At 33.2% G+C, this 22,979-nt stretch overlaps 5 protein-coding genes and 1 long non-coding RNA gene across 9 annotated transcripts in view; 2 read left to right on the top strand and 4 right to left on the bottom strand.

Moving 5' to 3' along the window:
• Nucleotides 1–7,564, bottom strand: part of LOC105672836 (uncharacterized) — a 46,029-nt gene extending 38,465 nt beyond the window's left edge. The window contains exons 1-3 of the long non-coding RNA XR_001100880.2: nucleotides 7,425–7,564; nucleotides 7,055–7,193; nucleotides 5,901–6,352 (exon numbers count right to left, since the gene is read on the bottom strand). This is a non-coding gene — a long non-coding RNA (uncharacterized lncRNA). The remainder of the gene's footprint in view (nucleotides 1–5,900; nucleotides 6,353–7,054; nucleotides 7,194–7,424) is intronic.
• On the top strand, nucleotides 3,945–9,640 carry LOC105672823 (uncharacterized). Its single transcript, XM_067360756.1, has 8 exons — nucleotides 3,945–4,406; nucleotides 4,541–4,648; nucleotides 5,545–6,342; nucleotides 6,415–6,542; nucleotides 6,659–6,817; nucleotides 6,930–7,199; nucleotides 7,431–7,682; nucleotides 8,240–9,640. The coding sequence occupies exons 1-8, from the start codon at nucleotides 4,301–4,303 to the stop codon at nucleotides 8,576–8,578; spliced, it is 2,160 nt and encodes a 719-aa protein (XP_067216857.1). The 5' UTR covers nucleotides 3,945–4,300; the 3' UTR covers nucleotides 8,579–9,640.
• On the bottom strand, nucleotides 8,801–10,268 carry HemK2 (HemK methyltransferase 2). Its single transcript, XM_012368016.2, has one exon. The coding sequence runs from the start codon at nucleotides 10,120–10,122 to the stop codon at nucleotides 9,469–9,471; it is 654 nt and encodes a 217-aa protein (XP_012223439.1). The 5' UTR covers nucleotides 10,123–10,268; the 3' UTR covers nucleotides 8,801–9,468.
• On the bottom strand, nucleotides 9,984–11,063 carry Snapin (SNAP associated protein). The gene is made up of 3 exons (XM_067360707.1): nucleotides 10,845–11,063; nucleotides 10,225–10,533; nucleotides 9,984–10,124 (listed from the first exon to the last, which is right to left on the bottom strand). The coding sequence occupies exons 1-3, from the start codon at nucleotides 10,994–10,996 to the stop codon at nucleotides 10,103–10,105; spliced, it is 483 nt and encodes a 160-aa protein (XP_067216808.1). The 5' UTR covers nucleotides 10,997–11,063; the 3' UTR covers nucleotides 9,984–10,102.
• A 115-nt stretch (nucleotides 11,064–11,178) lies between these two features.
• Nucleotides 11,179–22,979, top strand: part of Mrtf (Myocardin-related transcription factor) — a 211,812-nt gene continuing 200,011 nt past the window's right edge. Inside the window, exons 1-2 of one of the 2 annotated variants that reach the window (XM_067359899.1) lie at nucleotides 11,179–11,420; nucleotides 11,852–11,994. The gene's annotated coding sequence lies outside the window, so the exon portion shown is untranslated. Of the gene's footprint in view, nucleotides 11,421–11,769; nucleotides 11,995–22,979 lie in introns of those variants that run through there. The other variant, XM_012367993.2, reaches the window with a different exon arrangement.
• Nucleotides 13,853–21,064, bottom strand: PMP34 (Peroxisomal Membrane Protein 34). 3 transcript variants are annotated; one of them, XM_012368012.2, is made up of 9 exons: nucleotides 20,285–21,064; nucleotides 19,227–19,330; nucleotides 19,084–19,144; nucleotides 18,447–18,513; nucleotides 18,078–18,226; nucleotides 17,558–17,671; nucleotides 15,936–16,183; nucleotides 15,767–15,834; nucleotides 13,853–15,659 (listed from the first exon to the last, which is right to left on the bottom strand). In XM_012368012.2, the coding sequence occupies exons 2-9, from the start codon at nucleotides 19,296–19,298 to the stop codon at nucleotides 15,515–15,517; spliced, it is 924 nt and encodes a 307-aa protein (XP_012223435.1). In that variant the 5' UTR covers nucleotides 19,299–19,330; nucleotides 20,285–21,064; the 3' UTR covers nucleotides 13,853–15,514. The 3 variants fall into 3 exon arrangements, with proteins under 3 accessions (XP_012223435.1, XP_012223434.1, XP_012223433.1); XM_012368011.2 differs by lacking the exon at nucleotides 20,285–21,064 and adding an exon at nucleotides 19,850–20,229; XM_012368010.2 differs by lacking the exon at nucleotides 20,285–21,064 and adding an exon at nucleotides 20,035–20,229.

Below are 22,979 nucleotides of genomic sequence, written 5' to 3'. Positions count from 1 at the left end.
TTCGCGCGCCGCCGATGTATAAGGAAATCGATGTCCCCGTAACCCAGACCTATTGGACGTAACAGTTTTCACTACGCGCGAGATCCGCGAGCGCGAACCGCAGTCTGTACTGAAATCGTTTCGTCATTAGCGTCATTTGGTGTCATTAACGTCCGACGCGAGCGGTTCCCCGCTCGATTTCGAATTTAATTTAACGTACCACCAGCAATTTCGCGTTCGCCGTCGCTGAAATATTACGCGCGCTTCTAGCAAAGATGCATCGCCGTAATTTCATCTACGTAGACCTCCTGTCGTTTATATAGTACCGCTGGATGAAGCGCGACCTCGTTATCGTACTTCATTATAATAGATATAAAATATGTACACCTGCGTTAAAAAAAAAAAAAGAAAACATCACACAAACGATCCTCGAATCGTGTTCTAAAGTAGAAACATATTAAAGTTGGATTATAAATTATAAAGATAAATAAAGTAATTTTTAGATCGTTTTCCACACAATGTGGAACTATTTTGCCATATTGCGATTTTAATATTTTATGAGAAGAATTCGTTTTGTGTTAATGAGTTTCATTTTCGGCTTATGTGGCAATTAACCGCTCGTATTTACATTAACAATCGCTATTGTTCCTCGTTACAATCAGCTTCGCGTTTCTCAGTTTCATAATTTCAACACTGCGCTCTGTGTGCAATACTAAATCAAAAATATTTTAATACCCTTATTAGTAACTCTTATCCGATTTCCGCTATTATTTCGACGTGACCGAACAAACTAGTCGCATTGGATTTAAAATCGTAATAACCTCGAGTAGCCCAGTTTCACGGCGAGGTCCCGCGAGACGCTCGTTATGAAATCTCCATAATGAACGAATGCTGTCCCGCCTCGTTATTAAAATGCCGACATCGACGACGAAGCGGCCGGCGATGCGGCGAGAAGAAAACCGCAGTATCTCAAGTGCACGCTACACTTGCCTAATCGCGAGACCGCAAACAACAACGTTACGGCCGGGCCGGCTGCGCAAAGCTACACGAATTTCGTACGATAATTGCACGATACGAACGCAAAATGTTAATCCGCTGTATTTCTTTCAGACTCGAATTATGATATCTTAATACACGGCGCAGCCGCGGTGAGAATTTCGAAAGAGTGCGCCTCCCCACGCTACACCGACAGCGCGCGAGGAAAAACGAGTGCTAATTAACGCGTAATTAGTACCGGCGCATTAATTTGATTTGCGACGTGACGCGAATTTCAACCGGATTCAACAATATCGTACCACCAGCGTGGTACCATCGCGATATTGGGTTTTACCGAATTAGACGGGAGGAAAAGAGGGGTGCGTAAATTCTTCGCAACTCATTGCGTTCGCAAGCGTCGCACGTGTCGCAAAACCGCAACAAGCAGTCGTTCTTCACTCGGTAGTTTAATAATATCGACGTGGGTATCAATTACGCATTGCGTATAAAGCAATTACGTTAAGTAGAAACGATGACAAATGTAATTTGTCGTTCGGATATAACAGGTACGCTACTTGTCGATGATGATTTTCATTCACGTTTAATTGGTTAATTACTTCGCGCTCGTATAATCTTTTTTTCAAATTTTATCGCAGTTAAAAATATCAAATTCTGCTACGCAGAATTATGCGCTGATTTTCTCCTTGTTCTCACCTGAATCAACTTCTTAAAGTACGAACAAATTTATCTTTACTATCCATCTGCGCTCTAATTTTTATTTAATTTAACTTAACTAGAATCTGATTTGTGTAATCAAGTTGATTCCTTAGCTATTACTGCAACGAGAATTTTTTCTCATCCTTATTTTCACGATTTAATGCATTCATGATGAGACTCGGGAAAATCTTCACATACACACGCCGATTCCTATAAGAAACTTTAGTTCAGAAGTTTGCAGTTGCAGATGGTTTACTAATGATTTATGGCAGCAGGAATTTAAGAAATCCAGACTCCGCGGAATCGAGCACATTCGATTTAATGAAATCAAAGATCCGGAGAACCAAAAATTTATGCTATCAGAATTCCGCGAAAATCGATATCCGCCTATCTAGCCGGTGAAATATAGAAGCGATATTTTAGAAAATCAGAAATCTGTAACATTATTTTCGCGGCAAGTAATGCACAAGAAGGAAAATATATAGATTTAGGGAATGATAGATCTCGCAATGCGCGTGTTATATATGCTCCGGCGTGAACACATGTAAAAGCAGTCGTGTGCCTAGTATGCCGGTATCTATATGCGCCTCCAGCCGGCGCGGTACGACTTTCACCTTTCACCTCGCTCGAGCACGATTCCACTGTTGACTTCTCGAACTCTTACCCTACCGATATGCTGCAGCGAGCCGATGCAGCATCGGCGGTCGGATATATTCGATCGTATGAGTACGATCTACGACGACGAGGCCAGGCGGCGTGTCACGATTCGGTTTCACTGGCGGATTCGTGGCATAAAATTGAAACGATGGAAAGCATCCGTGCAAGGATGCACGGCGCTTTCCCGTGCTTCCTACAAGTACGATCGGGTTAATTGAAAGTGACCGTAAGATTTCGAGTTCTCGTCGAGTAGAAAGACGATGTTCAGATTCATTAGAAGAAAAACTTCATTAGACCGTACGTTCTGCATTAAGCGTTCTGCAATGTTGCGAACAAACAATAATTATCTGTCAAATCGTGCGGATGATTGATGCTACCGTGTGCAATATAACTGCCGCTATTACTACAATAATTATTTTAATATAATGTATACAATTCGTGTAATTTGTATAATTCATAAATTTAATCAGCAATATTTGTATAATTTTTAAATTTATTTATTGATTAAAGTTATTGATTGAATATTATATTAGTCATATTTTATTCATGAAATTGATTTAATTAATTTATTGCTATAATTGTATTTTACTGACAATTCCATCAATTCTACTTCATGTTTTAAAGATTATAAAATCCGTTTAAAAATTCTTATTTCACTTCTACTCGTAATCTGCAATGAATGTGACATTGTTTCACACGAGGCCATAAGAAAACGTGACTAAGCGTGCGAGAATAAAATAAGTATGTTTTTGAAACTAGATTTATACGATTATATATCCTGAGCGCTATAATATTAATGGAGATCGTCGTCCGTGAAAGAACATCGCTTTATCTGCACGAAGGAAAGCAACTTCACAACATCCGGATGACCGAAAATACGTGATTAAATGCTCGTGAATATACCTCTATTGTAAATTATCTTACAACAAGATTGTCTAGAATTATGAGATGTGTGAGACGACACACGATTATGCTCGCGCGTAATCCATCCTGATGAAACACGCCGCCGACGCTCGCGACCGCACGTGAGAAGAAGCGAACAATAATGGAAACAACGCTGGCTCCAAGTAAAAAGATATTTAGCGATCGTGATCCAAGATTAAGGAACTAACGCCATTACTCCATACACTAAATTTTCTGCTAAAGCTCTGTCGAAATAATTGCGCGCGATTTCTTTTTTTTTTTTTTTACAGCGATTAATTTCGCTAGCACGTCGGAGAGCACACTGAGACCTTGAAGATCATTTTGCCAGCTGCAACTTGCCGGCAGGACAATTATCTGTACAGTCATCGCTTGTCGAAATAATGTTCGTTAATTCTCGCCAGCGAGTTTGTGAGATGAGTTTCGTACACCTGCACGATTCGGAACCTTGGATACCCGTCGACAATTACAGATTAATTAAAAAACCCCGAAAGGCATCTCTCTTTCGAAATTCGATATAGTCACACCTGTAAGATTCTTCTTTACGCAAATTACGCGTTCCAGCACGTACACGAAGACCTTGAAGAGACGTGTCTAAACGTTAGTGTACATAAAGTGTAGTCCGCGATTTTCATAACCATCGACCAACATTTTTCGTATCCGAGAACGCGGAAACCGAGACCTTGAGGAGAAATCACGCGGGCGCGCACTCTCGCTCTTCTTCTCGCAATAAGTCATCTCGTCCGTACGGTGACGTCAACTGTCAAAAGCCGCGATCACGGCCATAGATTTCATAATGATCACTTTCTACTTTCGACGTGAGGAGACCGGCCTATCGCGATTCGCGACTCATCATCCTTGAATATACCTCCGTACGCTTCAATCACGTGTCAATGACACTTGACCCTTGCATCGCAAACGCGATTTCGCGAGACGATTATTTTTATTGAAGAAATACCAATACTCGAAATTGAAAGTGATGACATAGCTAAGATGAACGAAAGACGGATTCTCAATAATTATTAATCAAAATAAATTTCCAGACGGCAGGATGAGGCTTATCGCAACGATCCTCGTCGTTGCTTTCTCGAGCGCAGCGACGGGCCAGGATTTCGGCGGTCATGCGCTCTTCGTGAGAACTCCGGACGCGGATTCCGGTAAGGAAAAAAATGCGAAAGGACTCTCCACGAGTCCGCCTATAGCACGATCGGCGGAGGAGAGAGGCGGTACAGTTGTTGTGGTTACTCAATATCAACGATTGATCACAAACGAATGGTTTGAAATTCATTAGCACGCACGAGAGTCCAGCGGGCTGCTGCCTCAGCATCGCCGGCAGACGTGATGGCGCAAAATATCCTAGAGTGGATTCAGGGGATCTACCAGCAGGGCACACGTAAAAGTAGGTTTCCGACTTTCGGTCATCGACGGGAAACGGCGCGAAGCCGTCCCATCGCCATGCGCGCGAGTAAACGCAGTTGTATTTCTTCTTTCTTCTCTTACGACGATCGAATCTAGCTATCTGACGTTGCGCGCTGATTTATAGACGATTCAGTGTCGCTGATGGTCAGAAGGACGCATACTACCACGGATGTAAATCACAATTTTGTGCGCAAAAAGCTGCAATTATGTGCAGCCAAAGCCGCCACACCAATTTAGACGTTAAACACGCAAAATTATTAACCCACAACTCGCCGCGCTATTAATCAATCATTTAATCGTGACATCTGGACATCACGAAAGTCTCTTCATGTTCGACGCTGGGATTGGCTTTGATGCACGCTTGATCCGACCGACAGCAAGTCGTTTTTACTTACAACGCACTATCGAGTCAATGCACTCTCAATTAACTTTTGAGCATATACACTTCGTTCTCTATACTTTCTTCTTCAAAAATTATATTTGAATTAAAATAAACTTGGCAAATAAATATGTACTTGTAAAATTTATAAATTTGTAAGGCAAATTAATATTTACAAGCCTTAATTATTAATAGCATCAATAAAAAGTATTGCATTTTTTTATATTTTTAATTATCATAATTTCTCAATGCTATTTTGTCAACATAATTTAAAAAATATTCTAATTTATGTAGTTTAATATTTATTTAACGTTTTGTTTCTATTGTGTAATTTACAAAGAAAAAGCTTTCAAAAAGAAAAATTATTGTATAAGTAACTTTTTTAAATAGATTTTCAATGGTAATATACTTTATATTTGCAATATATATATGCAATAATGTTTATGAGAATCATCGCAGTGGATTCTCACTCTCGACAAGCTCACGTGTTGTTACAGCTCGCCAGCAATCGGACTCAAACGCATATCTGCCACCGTTCAGCACTCAACGACCGCCTGAGAAACCTCGGCCATTCCAACCAGCCACGAGTCAACAACCGAGTTACTCATCTCCTGTTCAGAGACCGTCGTCGCTCTATACGCCACCAAACACCGGTTTCCCAACATCCGGACAACCGACGTACCCCAGCCCGAGGCCGAGCTTTCCCAGCAGCCAACAACCTTCATCAACATACGTGCCGCAAGGCTTCAGCGGCTCCTCGTCTTACAATCCGCGACCGAGCCAACCATCATACACTAATACGGGCTCGTCGGCTTTTCCGCCGCTGAGCTCTCCAGAACCATCAAGCACTTACCTTCCGCCGCAGCCGTCGTCTTTCCCGACAACCAGTCCAACACCATTCGTCGGATCGTCATCCTTGGGCGAGTTTCCCGGCAGCGGCTTCCAAGCTTCCAGCGACGCCAGAAGCACTTCGGGTAGAGTTTTTAACACTAGTTCCGTTTTATCATTTGCAGCACCGGACTATCCTTCGAAACGCTCAAATTCCTTTGGACCAGGTGGCTATCCTTCAGGACAGCCCACAGGTCCAGGTTTCTTTCCAGGTAGCGCCAGCAATGGCTATCCTAGTGCGGGTTACCCGAGTAGCGGAGGAGGTTCGACTTCAACCGGTGGCTATCAATCTTCCACTCCGTTCCCTCCTTTCACTACACCTGGTGGAACTCCTGGTGGAACTACTTCACCAGAAGGTCCTCGAACTGAAGCTAGTGGAACAGGCGAAACCACACAAACCGGTGCAGGTACATTCTCCTAAAATTAAAAAAAAATATAAACATATAATACAGGAAAAAATAATTTACAAATTTATTAAGCTTCCGATGAAGAAGACGATCTCAATCATCCGCCGCATATTCATAATCTTGATGTTATGTGCAGTAAAACCATGATGACGATTAATATTGAATTTAATCGCGCTTTTGACGGCGTTATTTATTCTAAGGTAAATGCATATTATATGCAATAGTAAATGCATATTATATGCAATGAATAAAATTTATATTCTCTCGCATCAAATTTCATCAAATAATAATTTATCAATATTGCCCAATTTTTCAGGGATTCTACATGAACCCGGAATGCAGATACGTAGAACAAAATTCTGGCCAAACGCAATACTCTTTCACTGTAAATCTAGACTCATGTGGAACTCAATTCATCAACGACTTTGAGGGTGAAGCTGGCCAAGCATATTTGGAAAATGTCCTTGTATTGCAGGTCAATATTAATCTGAGCTAGCTAAATTCGTTAATCTAAATTTTTTTTATTTTATTTTAAAAAATCGCGTTCGATTATTAGATATTATTATCATAAATTTCTATTGTTTTAGAACGAGCCGGGCATACAAGAAGTCTGGGATACAGTGCGAAGAGTACGCTGCCTTTGGGAAGGAAACATCAATAAAGCCTTAACAGTTAATTTCTCAGTAGACATGTTAAATCAGGAAATCGTTACCTTCAGCGGCGATACGGCTACGGCCAAATTGGATATTCAAATCGGCAAAGGACCTTTCGCACCAGCAGCCGATGGACTCGTAAAGATCGGAGAGACAATGACTTTAGTAGTCTCTGTGGAAGGCGATCCCGGTTTCGATCTGCAGGTACGTTGTATTAAACATTATCTGATATTCGTAATAATAAATCATGTAATAAAATCACGTGAATATAGTAGAATATGCGAATATAATTAATTCATTAATACATGAAAAATAATGGCAAATTGATAATTATTTCTCAACATGGTTCGTGTATGTTTCTAAAAACTTGATTGCAAATAAAATATCTGAATATTAAAATATGCAACAATGATGAAATGTATAACTAACCTGAAGGTACGCGATTGTGTGGCGCGAGACGAGGACTCGACCAATATGCTGCAGCTCACAGACGAGAGAGGCTGTATTTTGAAACCAAAGTTATTCGGCGCTTTCCAAAAGACAAACGATACAGGAAATACAGGCGCATCTATTATTGCTTATGCGTTCTTCCAAGCTTTTAAATTTCCCGACGTTATGGATCTAATCATCGAATGTAATATCGAATTGTGCAAAACGGATTGCGAAGCTTGCCCGGAAGCAGATCAGGTAAGGCAACAATAAAATTACTAAATCGTTGAAATACACTGTCGTGTCTCGCGCCAGTTTCAGACATGACGGCGTGGCGGTTCGTATGAATAATTTTTTCTCATTTTATATTTTATTTGTTGAAATTATAATATATATAGCACATAAATATATATATATGGCACACATATTCAAAAATTTTATAACATTCAAATATTTTATAAAAATTTTATGATTTTTTTTTTAATTATTAAAAAATTTTTTCCTTTATGATTAAAAAACGTTATTTTTATATAAATTATCAAACATTCTTATAAATTTTTTCAAGACTACTCCAAAATAAATTATTTTTAATTTGGCTAATAAATATATAAATAACTTTATTTAAATTTTTAAATGTTTTTATTTGTCCTATTTATTTTTATTTTTAAGATAAATTTTATGAAGTTTGATTTAGAAACTTGATTGTAAATAAGAAATATGAATTAAACATGTGATGCTAGATTAATGTATAATTAATCTTCAAGTGCATAACTGTTTTTCATAATTTATATTAATTTTGAAATAATCTGTTTTAGCAAATCGAGCCAGGTAGACGTCGTCGATCTGTGACGTATGCACCACCTTCTAACACTTCAACGAGTTCAGTTTTGTTATCGGATCCGGTTCGAGTTGGACGTCGTTTCAAAGTGATCATGTTAGATGATTTAAGCACAGCATCCAGCCAAATTCTGGAAAGCATGGAAGAAACGGCTGTCGAAGCAATGACAAAGACTAACAATGTGTGCATGAGCAATAGTAGCTTCTACACAACGTTCTCTTTCATGCTGAGTACGCTCTTCTTTGCGACCATTAGCGCAGCTGTGTTGTACATAAAACTAGAACGGATCCGTAGAACAAAATCTATGAACTCGTAGAAAGGTATTATTGACAATGCCTGTATCGATATTATCGTAATAAGGAACGGAAAGGAGTTACGTAAGAGACAACGAACGCGTGCCAGTAATCAAATAATATTTAAACAATAAGTGATTATTTTACCTTATCGCTTCGTAATCATTTAGTTATGAAGGAATTGATGAAAGGATACTGGAGGAAAATGTATACTGAGATGTCTGGAACGCTTACTACACAGTCGGTGAATTGTGACGACGAAGTTTTATTAAACTTGTTGCTTCTGCATATCTATAAACAAATTTCAAATCAGAGTGTTAATACTATAATTCATTGCAGAGCGTTAATGTTACATGAACAGGATAAATTCGTTCTGCTCGATAGCAGAATAGGGAGATGCAGCCATATTTTACATATCAATTTATGAATATACAATAAGAAGCTACTCGTACGATCTTTGGACGACGATAATGCTCATTTTGCGTAATACTGGATGCCGATACGATATGATATTTATTATATGTTTCGATATTATATTAGTAATATAGATCTTAAGAACGTTAAAATAAATTATAATACATATTTGTAAAAATAAGGGTACTTCATTTCAAGTTTTTCCTTTTACGAACGAATAATTACTACTTCTTGTGCTAAAAGTGAAAAGAGAATATAGAGATAAGAAATTGTGTCATTATTCCTATGTAACATAACATTATAAATGAATTATATATAATTATATACTTATTAATTAATTATTAATTGTATTTATGGTACATAAGTTTACATGTGACTTAAATAACATTATAATTATCGATAAAAAGATCATAATTGAATATATCCTATCTGCAACTCATCATGGAAAAAATAACAATTATATAAAAGAAGTCCTATAGAAATTATATTCGTAGTGACGTTAACTTATTTCATTTTCCTTGATTTTACGAAAACGCAAAACATACAAGTGCTCTCCTCTTACTTTCCGCTCACAAACAATCCTACCAGACATATTTAATTTTTGAAAAGCACTAAGAATATATTCAGGGTCATTTTCTTTAATAATGACCAGATAAAAAATTCCTGCATCTGACAAAATCTCTGGAATAGTAGTGAATATTTGTTCCATAACTTGTCTACCATTTTTACCACCTGCCCAAGTCTTAAATATGAGTCTATCATCTAGTACTTCCTCGTATTCAGTAACAACGTATGGCGGATTGAATAAAATAATATCAAATGTATTCCTAATTTGAATACAATCTAACAAATTCATCTGAAGAACATCTACATCAACAGAATTAATCAGACTAGTTCTTTTTGTGGCCCCACATGCATCAGGATTGATATCAATTGCCATAAAATGAGCGTTGTGATGTCTCTTCAATGCCATTGCTAAAGCTGTAATAACTATACCAGAACCACTACCTATTTCTAAACAAATCACAGGCTTTACCATTTCCAGAATTTTTGAATCAGCTTCCAAAGCATCTATCAAAATGTATGAATCCTCCGAAGGCTCGTATACTGTTTTGAGCTCATTATCTGATAAGTTAACTATTGGAGTTTCCATGGCTTATATAAAATTTTACATAAAACATACAAAGTGATAATTGGCAAATAACAATTTAAAAATAATATCACATATGTATAATTAATATTAAAAAAAAATTACTGTTGTTTATCAGCTTCCGCTTCAGCTGTTTCCTCTTTATCTGGTTCAGCACTAGTGCTGCTATACGCAGAACTATTATCTAACAATGTTTTCCTCTTGGCAGTGCTCTTCTCAACAGCTTGATGTACTTTGTTCAATCGTTCTTGAGTGGTTTGCAAGATGTTGCTAACGATTGTGATTTTGTGTTTAGCATTAATAAGTTTCTTTACATAAGCATCTGTTTCCATTGGATATTGCAACGCATCGTTAATTCTCTGAAGTTCTTCTACCAAAGATTCAATTCGCTGTTTCAGCTCAATTTGACATATTCTATAAAAAAAAATACAAATTGATCAGATCAAATCTTTAAAAGTTTGTGAACTTTTATAAGATGACAATAAAGTAAAGATGTAACAAATAAACTGTAATTTTTTTCTCCACTGCAACAAATAAATAAATGAATAAATAGATCTCAATAAACACATATTTTGATAATATATTACGCTCATTTGTGAGAAAACTATAAGAAAAGATAATTAATAGAAAAGTAAATTAATTTTGCAAAAAGATGTATCGCGTAGGAAGATTTCTCATTCGTGCATGCGCATTGCAAAGAATCATAATGAAAAATTTGCAGTTACCTTGTAGCACGAATTCTATCATCTAATTGATCCACCGTTGGTTTCAAAAGACTCATAAGACCTTCCGTTAATGCATCTCGTGTAGGATTCTCGCAAAAATCATCTATCTTATCGTCAATAGACGTATTATCACTCGCCGTGTCCACATCCATGTCGTGATCGTCGAGGAAATATTTGAGGTTATGCAAGGTGTTCGATATATCGATACATGCCTGATTGCGATTCTCGAATTTAAAACCGGAGGTTATGCGAGACTCGCTGTGAGGTGTTCGATATATGGATACACGTCTGATTGCGATTCTCGAATTTAAAACCGGAGTCCATAACAGTCCTTTCTAGTCGTTTAGTGAATACGATACGGTGTAGGTCGTGTAATCTTATTTCGAGTGATTTTATCGTGCAAAATGAAGGTTTTTACCACAAAAGTAAATTTTATATACGTATTATGTTGCAATATTGTAATTTCGTGATCCGCAATCTGTTTCTACCTGCGAATTGATCAATAATCTTCGTATATATCAAGATCTTTTTTCTCGTTTGCTTCCCAAAACGCAACGAAACTGCAACAAACTGCAGGTACATGATTATCACTAAATATATACATAAATATTGTTATTTTGTTATTAATTGAGTCAATACATAATGAGATACAAATGAGTAATCACTGTTTTTCTTGATTAATTGTAAGATATCACAAATTGTCTCTCTTATTTTGGTTTATTTTAACGGCGATTTTACTAGAAACTGTATATATGATATATATTTTCTGTAAATCATTAGAGTTTAATCTGAAAACTGAAACTGCTATAGTTTTGATAAATTTATGTTCAACTAAACAAAGACTATTATTACATACAAAGTTATCTAAATATCAACAAAATAAAGAAACTAACAGAAAAAATAAATTACACACAATAAAATAAAATAATATTATTATACCAGGCTATTAATTTTATTTTTGCTGCTTGTACAGTTTGAGTAATATAATAATAATAATTTTTTTTCAGATACTGTTTGTGAAACAATACATCATCTTTTTTCTTCACTACATGTGTGATTTCATATCAAGGATGATTTCATACATTAGAAGCGGTGGAACTTATTTTTTCTTAATTTTATTGTGCCAATTGCAAGACTGCTGCAACAACCGGTGAGTAAAATATTGAATTTTGTAATAAACAATTATTCTATTATAATTTATTACTATTGTATTAAATTATATGATTTATATATCTAAATGATATAATTATTATACAAATTTTATCAACTTTGATGCATTTTTATGAACTGAACAAAAGAGAATACAATTTGCTTGGATTTTATTTTATTTTAACAACGAACACGAAATATATTTTGCAAATATTTTCAAATACACATGCATTTTCTCAGGAATTGCAAAGACAATATTTTGGTGTACATTACAATAAAAAATATCATTTTTGATAAATTTGTGGTAAATTATGTAATAGATAATAATAGATTTCTAAAATATTGTGTAAGAATATTATTGTTTTTCGCGGAGAAAAACGAAAGGCCAGAAAACTATGTCAAAAAACACATTAAAAAAAGATAAGCTGGCCGTTCGATAAGTTTTCATTCTTGCGGGATTTTCTGTTGAAAATGATTTTGCAAAATTATTGGTGAGACTTGACTTTTCGTCATTCTTGTCGGTAGCTTTAACGTTACTATTATTGACGTTATAATCCGACAATACATCCAAGTTTTCGGAACTCGTATTAAATTTATGATGTTTTATCGATTTCCTAGGTATAAATTATTGCCATAAATATAATTGTTTAAATATAATCTAAAAGACAAAGACTTGTTACATTTTACGACATAGGCATTTTACTTTTGCCATTTTCTCGCGCTTTCCATTGCGGGAGAACTCCAAGAATCAGTTTCGGTATATTGACGAATAGAAGATGCGTATTTATGATTATTACACGATTGGCATTTGCATTTTAACGTCATGCTTTTTAACAATGTGGCGGAACGCGGATCATCACCAGCGCCTGTGTTAATTTGTGATTTGCTTATTGGTGTCGGCAAATCTTCTTCATCAGCATCCATTTCGGAGTTTTTTTCAGAATACAAAAGATCTCTAAGCAAAAACAAAATATTTTTAGTTATTGCAAAATTTTCTACAAGTACAAGAATACGTAATAATACGAAAATATGAAATAACTTTTTTTTTTTTTAACATTTGACTTACACTGAATTTCTGTAGCCAATTTGCAAGATGTCTTCAGTTTTTGATTGTTGATAATCAACCATATTTAAAACTTCCTTCTTTAAATTATTTCCTGAGTTGCTAAAGTTATATATGCTTATATAATAATTATATTTTTATTGCATATAAAATAAAATTACTAAGCAATTGTAAAATAATTAAAAATATGATATCATATCTGATCATGATCTGATATCATATATTTCATTATCTTTTCAATAAAAATCTAATTAAAATTTTATTTATGCGAGAATATAAAATATGTATATATATAGATTCAATGATTATTTATTGATATAGTTATTCAACTAATCATATAATCATTCTCTTATTTTATATATGGATACTAACGTTTCCTCCTCACTGCATATCATAGGTGATCTTATATTTGTCGGACGGTTGAATTTATTCTTTGCCGATGATTTTGTCTTGTGTTAATTAAAATTATTTTAAATTGAGAAGATGCATATTAGAAAAATTAATTATATATTTTATAACTTTTATTTTATACCTGATAAGCCTGAGATTCTCGAGACATAAAGAAATTAGGCTTTATTAGACGTGGAATTTTGCTAGCCTTATTTCGGGAATTATACAATTTTGCATTTTTGTTAATTTTGTTAAAATTTTCTTTATACGAATTTCCCGTTTCTTGATGTATATAAGTAACTTTATTCGTAATATTTTTTCTATTTTCTATGACGTTTAATGATTTTTTAATATCTCTCACATGTACCGAATCCTATAAATATTATACAGATTAGTACAAAATTAATATATTTAAAAACAAAATTTATTAAAACAAACTTGAAAATTGGACAACGTTTCACAATTTGTAATAACATCGTTTTTTCTCTTTTCAATAGTATGTCGTGTAATTTCCGAGGAAAATATTGAATCTTTTTTAATATTTATGACGTCGCGAGTTTGCGGACGAATCTCCACAGTCTTTTTTGTTTCTAAAACTATCGTTGATGATCTGCCACTATTTGAACAAAACGGGTCCTGCGTATTATTATCGATTTCCAAATATGTAGGGATATCAGGTTGACTGATGGCTGCCTCATAATCATAAGATAGAATTACAGGCTTTGGTTTGGATTTACTTTTTGCAGTAACTATCGAGTCAGTCGGTTCTTTGTTAATTGCATTTTCGCGTATACTGCGACCTGATGGTGGGTTCATCGTATTTCCAACATGATTGACGCTATAGTTCAAATTATATTTATTTTGATTTTTAATTACTATATCATATATTTGTATCGCTTCAGGTTTAATTAAAATTAAAACATACAATGATATTATAGTAAATTAAAGAGTCTAATACTAAAAATATAAGAAATAAATAATTTTTTAAATTAAAAATATTTTCTAATAGAAATATATTAATATCTGAAAAATATTATTAGTGTAGATATGTACGAAGGTAACAATAAAAAAGATGCAGTGCACTGTTCTATTTATGTTTCTATTATCAACATAGAAAATGGATACGTTATCTTTTTTTACGAGCACTTACTTGGAAGTCATAGACTTGCAACCATTAATCTGCAGTTGACTTTTAGATGATTTGCGTATTTTAAGTTTAGCTAAAAGTTTTAATATCGCCTCGGATCGTTTGCGATCGATTTTGCGGGAGTAATCGTGACGTGTTGCGACATTTACGCATTCCGCTTCTTCATTTTCTTTTCCCGTATTTGCTTTTCGCGTTTGTAAAAACTTGTACTGAAGTTGCGATCTAAAACAATGCTGCGATTTTCTTAAACTCGCCAGTATCTCAAGTATATTCACATTTTTCTTGGATATTTCTACAAACTCTATGTTTTAACCGTTTTTTTCTGACAGTTTTTTATCATCAGGTTGATGATAATCGCGCATTTCAGTGCTGACTCGATTATCGAAATTCTTCGATCTCTACCATATCCGTTTTGTTAATTAGTGTCTAAATGGTCACATTCACAATGTAAAAATTTGATATACAATCTTATCATTAATATACATATTTTTTATGATAATTATGAATATATAAAGTATACTCGTTAAAACATTAGTTAATATCGCAGTTTTAACGATATCAATAATACTAGAAAAAAAAAGAATTATATGTATAAGATTTTTTAGAGATTAACACATTAATTATATTACTGCTAGCCATGCTCAGTGGCCAGATATTTTCATGTCCTATATATTTGCACACGAGAATTCGTGTGATCCGCTTGAAGCATTAACATAATAAACACGAGATTTCTCGTGATTTGTCCGCAATGTTAAATTTTTAGATATTTTTAATTGATTATCTAATTGTAGTAATGTTAATACTAATTTTTCACATTTATCCATGAAGTCACAATCTATAGGAAAGTATAAAATGTGACTTGAAGATTAAGATTTTTAAGTTTACTTTGTTGTAATATTATTTCGCCGTGGAGATAAGTCGTTATCTTAGAACAGGTCTGTGTAAAAGTATACGGAAAACAAATCGCGCGATTTTTTCGTAAGCCAGGAACATCAAAGCGGCTGTGAAAACAGTCTGTAAAAGTTTAGCCTCCATCCCTTTGTACAAGCCACTTATCCCTTGCTTCCTGCAAGCAAAAATTACACATTTAAGTTATTAATTTTTTTCAATTGAAACAAGATATAATATAAAATAAATTAATAGTACATTTATTTAAAATTATTTTTCACTTACTTTAAAATGTAGAACAATATTTGTAACGTGCCTGCATTTGGAGGTAGATTAGGAAACTTGTGTCCATGCTGAAAGCACAATATTTAGCCATTAAAAAACGTACAATAATTTTTTCACCTAAATTGATTTTTAGAATAAATTTAGCATATAATTAACGTATTATCAATACCCTCAATTTTGTTTGCACAAGCTGCAAGGGATATGTTAACGACGTGGCAATCGTTTTCGCAATCGCGCCAATAGCGAAAAAAATCCACGCTGGTGGTTGAGTACCGCTGAAAGATGCATTGACCCTTCTCTTGATACTCTCGTATGTCATAAATTGAATGGCAGGATTCGTCACGAGCATGAGACTCGGCAATGTTCCCGCCCACAGCTGCTCCAAACCTTCATACTTCCATATGTGCACGAGTCCGTCTATAAATTATGCAATGACGTAAGAAAATTGCACAATCTAGCAGTTAATATATACAAAACATTAGAGCCATATTCCACAACTAACGCAATATAGATTATTTTTAACTTTATCTAAAGATTAAAAATAATTTTGTTATCAGTAACGGATCAATTTTCTGTATTCTAGAAAACATAATTATTCCACATAATTGCACGATTCTTTAAATTTAATTAAAAATTGTACAATTATGTGGAATAACTACGCTTTCTAGTGCTCAAATTTATTGGTCACTGATAACGCATTATTTACATTATTTTTATCGATCGTACTGATACTTTATCGTCTGATGCAATTTTTAGCATCGTTAATTAGCATGTATACATATATGCATCTGCAAGATTTTTATGATAACGTTAAAATAATTCTTTAAAAAATATTCATTATTTAACTATCTTATGTTGACAACTCATCCAATTTTGAGTTCACGATTTAGCAAAATAATCTGTTCACCCGTGATAATGCGATATCTTAATGCTTAATGAGTATTGTAATTGTATAAAGCATATATCTATGTATATTCGTATATATGCATATATTTTAGAATGAATACGTCATACACGATGCATATATATATATATATAGGGTGATTCAAAACAATCTACTGTCCTTGCATATTCTTGAGCGAATTCTGAGACGATTTTTCCTTTTACAAAATTTTGTCCGAAGCTTAGTTTTCGAGTTATAATTGAAAATAGTTTGCTACTTACGAGTCCGATACAACGGGCAGGCAGGAACGAGCAATGCGTCATAAGACGCTAGTAAACACTTGATAGTCTCATTATACGTTGCGCGTCCCTGCCTGCCCGTTATACCGGACTCGTAAGTTGCTATTTTCAATTATAACTCGAAAACTAAACTTCGGACAAAATTTTGTAAAAGGAAAAATCGTCTTAGAATTTACTCAAGAATTTGACATTTCAAGGACAGTAGATTGTTTTGAACCCTGTATACATATCCAAGCGTATAAATAATGACTTATTTCCTTTATACTGTTTGCCCATATTTTGAATAATATTAACGATATCAATGATGCTTTATTTACATCTGAAACCATATTAACGCGTACAATATTAATACATCACATATCTTCTGTTTGAAATATATATATATTTCAAATATATATATATTTCATTATATATATATTTAATATATATATTTCAAACAGAAGATATGTGATGTATTAATATTGTACACGTTAATATGGTTTCAGATGTAAATAAAGCATCATTGGTACCGTTAATATTATTCGAAATACGGGCAAACAGTATAAAGGAAATAAGTCATTATTTATACGCTTGAATGCATACTCGCATATTTTTGTACGAAATGCTCACCGTACAAAGTAGTATATTCGTTGTTATTTCTTTCTGGAGCGCCTCCAACACCTCTCATCTTCAATCTCGTGTTCACAACCCACAAGGGTGTCGTGGTGAGAACGTTGATAACACCTGATATAAACATATATAGATATATAGAGTCCCAAGAGTTTTCACCAATGCTATACACGTAGTAAGAATCTTCGGCTAAATCGAAGTCTACTTTTCCCTAAGGAAAGTATGAATATCTAAATGTTTGATTTTTTTCAAACTACAAATTTTTAATATATGTGATTAATTTTTTTTCAATATTATTAATATTATATATTGTTGTTACTAAATATTTTCTTTGATTATAAAATTTTTTAAAGTAAACTACAGTTCAAATAATTTTATTATTTACTTTAGTAAATTTATCTTTTCTCTTTTTTATTCTTACTTTTTTTTTATCGAAAAAAAATTGATTTTACGACGTGAATATAAATACGACGTGACATAAATTTGAGTTTTGAGCTAATATACAAATAAGAAACGGTACCAGCGATCGAAGCGATAAGCAAGTCACTGCCAGCTGTCTGGTTCCTTCTGCTTCTCAGCTCCTTTAAGCCATGGAATGTGTAGAAATAAACGAAGTTACTCGCGCATAGACTCTGCAGAACGGGAACGATACCTCTATACAATGTGTACCTTAAAGAAATATATGACAAATCAAGCTATAATAATCACATGTGTATTTTGAAATTATAACAATACGAAGTGAATAGTTTTTTCTCATGTGTTTATGCTAATATTTATCTTTAATGTGCAAAACTCGTTTTTCAGCACGTTTGCTGTACTTTGAACAATATTCATTTATTCAAGATAAAAACATGTCACTCGTTAAAATACATTTGCATATTATACATACGGTCCTTCTTTCGCAATGAGTTCTCGTATGGTTGCTAATGTATTTTTCGACTGCCGTCCTTCTTCCACTGTAAATAGAAGAATAGATCAATATTTATGTAAAAAGAATGGTGAAAATGAGTAATCATTTGTGTGATATGCAAACACAGTACTAACACAGTACTAACAGAGTTTCAACAGTATTATATATTCTTATTTTCCGGTGTAATGTTTTTAAATATTACAAAATCAAATTATTGTCATTATTATTTCAAATATTTATAGATATAATATTAGACATATGATACATGTATATCATTGTGTTTAAATATAATACATGTTAATATTAGAAATAATAATAATATTTTTATAGCATTTATAACGCAATCAAAATTATTAATTACATTTTTATACACTTTAATAGTACGAATATTGATGATTAAAAGTAATAATAAAATGCAGCGTGCATTCAGCATATTATCGATCCGAGCATTAATGGTAACGAAGGCATAACAATAAAGGCTTGGTATCGTTCGAGAGTGACTCGGCGTTTAATGAAATTAAAAGATTGCTCATCGATGTTTCACTTCGATGCATTGCAGAGAAAACGAGCGCATAATTGTTTTGTCATATATTCGATATATATACATATAGCTTACACTGTAAACGACTTCTTACGGTGTCTAAGGGATAAAAGGCTGCCATTGCGACAACGCTACCCTGAAATGTCGAAATGTGAAAGTTATTCCTCTCAGTAAGAAGGCATATGTGTAAAATTTCCGACATTATGAAATATACTCACCGCAGCACCCGATATCGCGTGCACTAGCGTGTCATACGTAAACAGGCTTCTGTTGTGTCCGCTGCCACCCATTTTTCTGACGTTCCGAATGCGAACTAGTAATGCTATAAATTGCAGTAGAAATCTAATGAGTCACTTGCAAAAATCACAGCGAGTAATGTTAATCTGGATAGCATGACGCAATTTTTTATTGTGGAATGTTTCGATCGATCGATAACGTTTGCAAAATAGTTTACTAACAATAAGAGACAATCTATGAATGCCTTATAGGAAAATGAATGAAGCAAACACATTGAAAGAAATATTCTTATAAAATTAAATATTTAATTTTTCAAATCAAGGATTTTTTTTTAATATTTTTATTTTCTTGTAATATATTGATATCATTTTTTGCTAAATATAAAATATAGAGTATTAATTTCATAAGAGAGATTATTTATTTCAATATATATCAATTATGATATATTGTTCTTTATAATAAAAAGGTTAAACAGAAAAAAAATTGCAAGCAAAAATTTCACAATGCTTCAATTGTTTTAATTTAATTTAAGTTTTCAATAAAATCAATTTTTGTTTCTAAAGAATATTCTGAAAACTATAATACTAAAAGTATATCAATTTACCTCTAATTTAATTATTTTCTGCAGCGCAGATATTTTTCTCGTAACAAACTAATTTATCAATCGACTTCATAGATTTGCCACAAATTAAATTAAGTCACAATGAAAAATCAAGACCAAGGCAACCTCGTTTGATTTATTCGTTTCATCGTTCTCACAATTTACTAGTTTTGCGTGAAATCACTTACGCAAAATATTCGTTGCGCGAGTGTTACCGGCGAGCGTTTATCTCTCGCAAGTGTGTACGGCACGACGAACGTACTGAGACTGTCGTACGAGCATTCCGTGGTGAGGGCACTTACGTAAGAGGAAGCCCATGACACGCGCAGTCAGTTGGCCTTCAACGATTCCCGCGCAGCTCATACTAACCGTTGAGCAATGACATACGACATACGTATGTTGAAAAAAATATGGAAATAATATCGCGTTTTCACTAACCTTTATTGCACCTTCATGTTGATCCACTCCCAACGATGTACGACCGGTGTATTTCGACGTGGCAAACAGACGCACGCAAATGGTCAATACGCTTGCGCTCTCAACGCGTGTGGCTAGAAACGTCTGAAGCGAAAAGGTCGATGTAGGTAACGGTACATGCGCATTGGCAAGGGGATGATCGTTGGTGGTTAGTAATTTATCCATCTGCGTTTCGAAATGAAAGCAAAAAGTAAAACGCGATTTCGAAATGCAAAAATTGTATGAAAATATACATTGTTTTTTGGAAAGGTACTAGCGTGTTTTTTTTTTTTTTTTTTTTTTTTTTTTTTTTTTACATTCCGCGAAAATATAAATTATTTTTTGGAGACGCGATGCTCTATTTCATACAAATATAGAACTAACATTAATTTTAAATTTTATATTTTAATGTAATCTATGGTCTTACGAGATACATTTAAAATTTTTTTATTTTTTTCGAAAAATATTTTTTAAAAAAACGTTAAATGTAATTTTTGAACATTCAAATTATATGCGCACGTATAATACGTTTTTATAAAATGCTTGTTTAAAAGTTGATGTTTTCTTTAGATATAATACGTTCATGCATACTTAAACTATAAATACATTTTCAATTTGAATTTTGTTTATTTTATCTTTTTTTAACTCGAATAGAACAGAAAAATAGTTTATGTTAATTTAAAGCTAAGTCATGTCAATCATCATTTTTTAAAGAATTAATAATTATTAGTATGCCACTTATAAATGTAAATTACGATCGCGATTAGCATTTTCTTTGTATGTTGTGTTTTTATAACGAAATTTTTCTAACTAAAAATAATTTGATTCAAGTTATTAAAAATAATTTGTCATCGTAAGCAATTATTACTTTGCACCTGAGCAATATTTCCAGTTTTAATATCAGTTTCTTTCGTTAGAGCAATCGTGGAAGAAAAATAACCGCGCGTAAAAATACGAAATCAAATTTTAAAACCAATATTATTTTTATCGTACGCGACAAAAGCGTAAACTTTATGACGTATAAAGATCTCTGTGTGTCGCACAAATGTGTCCGGAATTTTCCAAGTTCTCGTCAGAATTTAATTAAACATTCCACGCCTGTGGAACGTGCACGTTATATGTGTATACTCGCACTTTTCTCTGGAACCGAAACTGCTGTCAATGCATGTGGCGATAACTCTTTTCCAAATATAAAAACTTATTGAACTTATCAAAGTTAAATAATTATTGACAATCTTTTGCAAGAAGATGCAAAATACGGAGAGAAAAAAATATAACTATGCTATCGCAGCAAAACTGTCACTGCTGTTATTTGATGTGAAAGGGATCGAATTTCAACTATATAATATAACTAATTATTTGATATAGTATTACGTACAGTATTATCGTATTACGATAAAATAATTTTGTTCAATAAATTTGTTTATAAAAATACAAAAATTTAATCTGATACCGAAACAAAATAGTATATTTCTAGCCAATGTATTCTGCTAATATAGGTGGAATAATAGTGAATTTATTATAGCAAAGTAATTTGTAGATGTGGAAAAATTATTTTTAGCAAACATAATTATTTTTAATAAATTTATTTGCTGTTTATATAATAAACGTTTTCTCTACTTAAACAGATCAGAATCCAATTAAATAAAATTTGATTCTGTAGCAAATAATAATTAAAGTAAAATAAATAGACATAAATAAATGAGATAAAAAAAATAAACATAAATTATACTACCAATAAACTCTAAATTAATTTGATTGCATAATTGACAAGTTTATTTTTTTTATCTAATAAATTGCATGAATATATGACAAAAATCAATAAAGTATTCCGTGAGTAATTCGTAAATAATGACATTTTGATATATATTAGATATAGTAAAATATAATTACAATTTTTTAAATATTATGCTGGAATAAGCTGTGTACAAAGTGTTTATTAGAGTTTAATAGAAAGTATATTAAAAGCGGGAATTTGCTTAACTCTAAGAAGTTAATAATTAAAATCATGTAAAGTAAAGTTACGTGTTATTAAATATTTCATTAAGCTAAAAGAAGATCTTGTTATACTTTGAAGCCGTATTTTTAGTACGGCTATCTCGATATACTATTTCTATACTGCTTTCAATCGAACAACGAAAACTCATTCACGTCTCTTCATCGTCTAGTTTGATTGAACTCGCGCTTGTATTAGCTTTTGGGTAACAAAGAGCTTTTCTAGAGCTTTTAATCTTTATAAATGAAAAGATACGTGATTCTTTTTATTGATAACATAAAGAAGCTAGAAAAATACAAAAAATCAATATTAATTACGATTATAAATTTGAAGATTTCTCCATATCAATTGTATTTATTATATGTCAATAGTGTCTTTCTAAAAAAATGTCATTATTTCAATTACGGTCAAATACGATTCGTATCTTCCACTAAAATTATTTTAATTTGCAATGAGTATTTCTCGAAAATTTAATAGGTGTGCGCACAAGCTGGTATTATATTCATCTCATTATTGCGACTATTTTTATTTCGCTATATTTCAGCGATTAATATCTAAGAATATTCAACTAATGAGTTATCGATCAAACCAATAAGATAGAGTAGTCGTTCGCCTAAGGCGATAATCGACAAATCGTAGCTCACGGCGCTAACGGTGAAAATCTGGTTTCAATCTCTCACT

The sequence above is a fragment of the Linepithema humile genome, chromosome 1 (assembly GCF_040581485.1).
Source record: "Linepithema humile isolate Giens D197 chromosome 1, Lhum_UNIL_v1.0, whole genome shotgun sequence".
Classification (NCBI taxonomy): Eukaryota; Metazoa; Arthropoda; class Insecta; order Hymenoptera; family Formicidae; genus Linepithema; species Linepithema humile.
The sequence above is the reverse complement of the archived record's forward strand: the minus strand, read 5'-3'. Positions and strand labels throughout refer to the sequence as shown.

Bases quoted from the DNA above. Each gene is read 5' to 3' on its own strand.
- Snapin (XM_067360707.1), bottom strand. From the start codon at position 10,996: ATGGATGTGGACACGGCGAGTGATAATACGTCTATTGACGATAAGATA. The intron at 10,534-10,844 runs GTAACTGCAAAT...TTTTTTTTATAG, and splicing joins GATAGAATTCGTGCTACAAG to AATATGTCAAATTGAGCTGA. The intron at 10,125-10,224 runs GTAATTTTTTTT...ATTTTATATAAG, and splicing joins GCGGAAGCTGATAAACAACA to CCATGGAAACTCCAATAGTT.
- HemK2 (XM_012368016.2), bottom strand. From the start codon at position 10,122: ATGGAAACTCCAATAGTTAACTTATCAGATAATGAGCTCAAAACAGTA.
- PMP34 (XM_012368012.2), bottom strand. From the start codon at position 19,298: ATGGGTGGCAGCGGACACAACAGAAGCCTGTTTACGTATGACACGCTA. The intron at 17,672-18,077 runs GTACCGTTTCTT...TGTTTATATCAG, and splicing joins GCTTATCGCTTCGATCGCTG to GTGTTATCAACGTTCTCACC. The intron at 16,184-17,557 runs GTGAGCATTTCG...CATAATTTATAG, and splicing joins CGAATATACTACTTTGTACG to ACGGACTCGTGCACATATGG.
- LOC105672823 (XM_067360756.1), top strand. From the start codon at position 4,301: ATGAGGCTTATCGCAACGATCCTCGTCGTTGCTTTCTCGAGCGCAGCG. The intron at 4,649-5,544 runs GTAGGTTTCCGA...GTGTTGTTACAG, and splicing joins CCAGCAGGGCACACGTAAAA to CTCGCCAGCAATCGGACTCA. The intron at 6,818-6,929 runs GTCAATATTAAT...CTATTGTTTTAG, and splicing joins AAAATGTCCTTGTATTGCAG to AACGAGCCGGGCATACAAGA.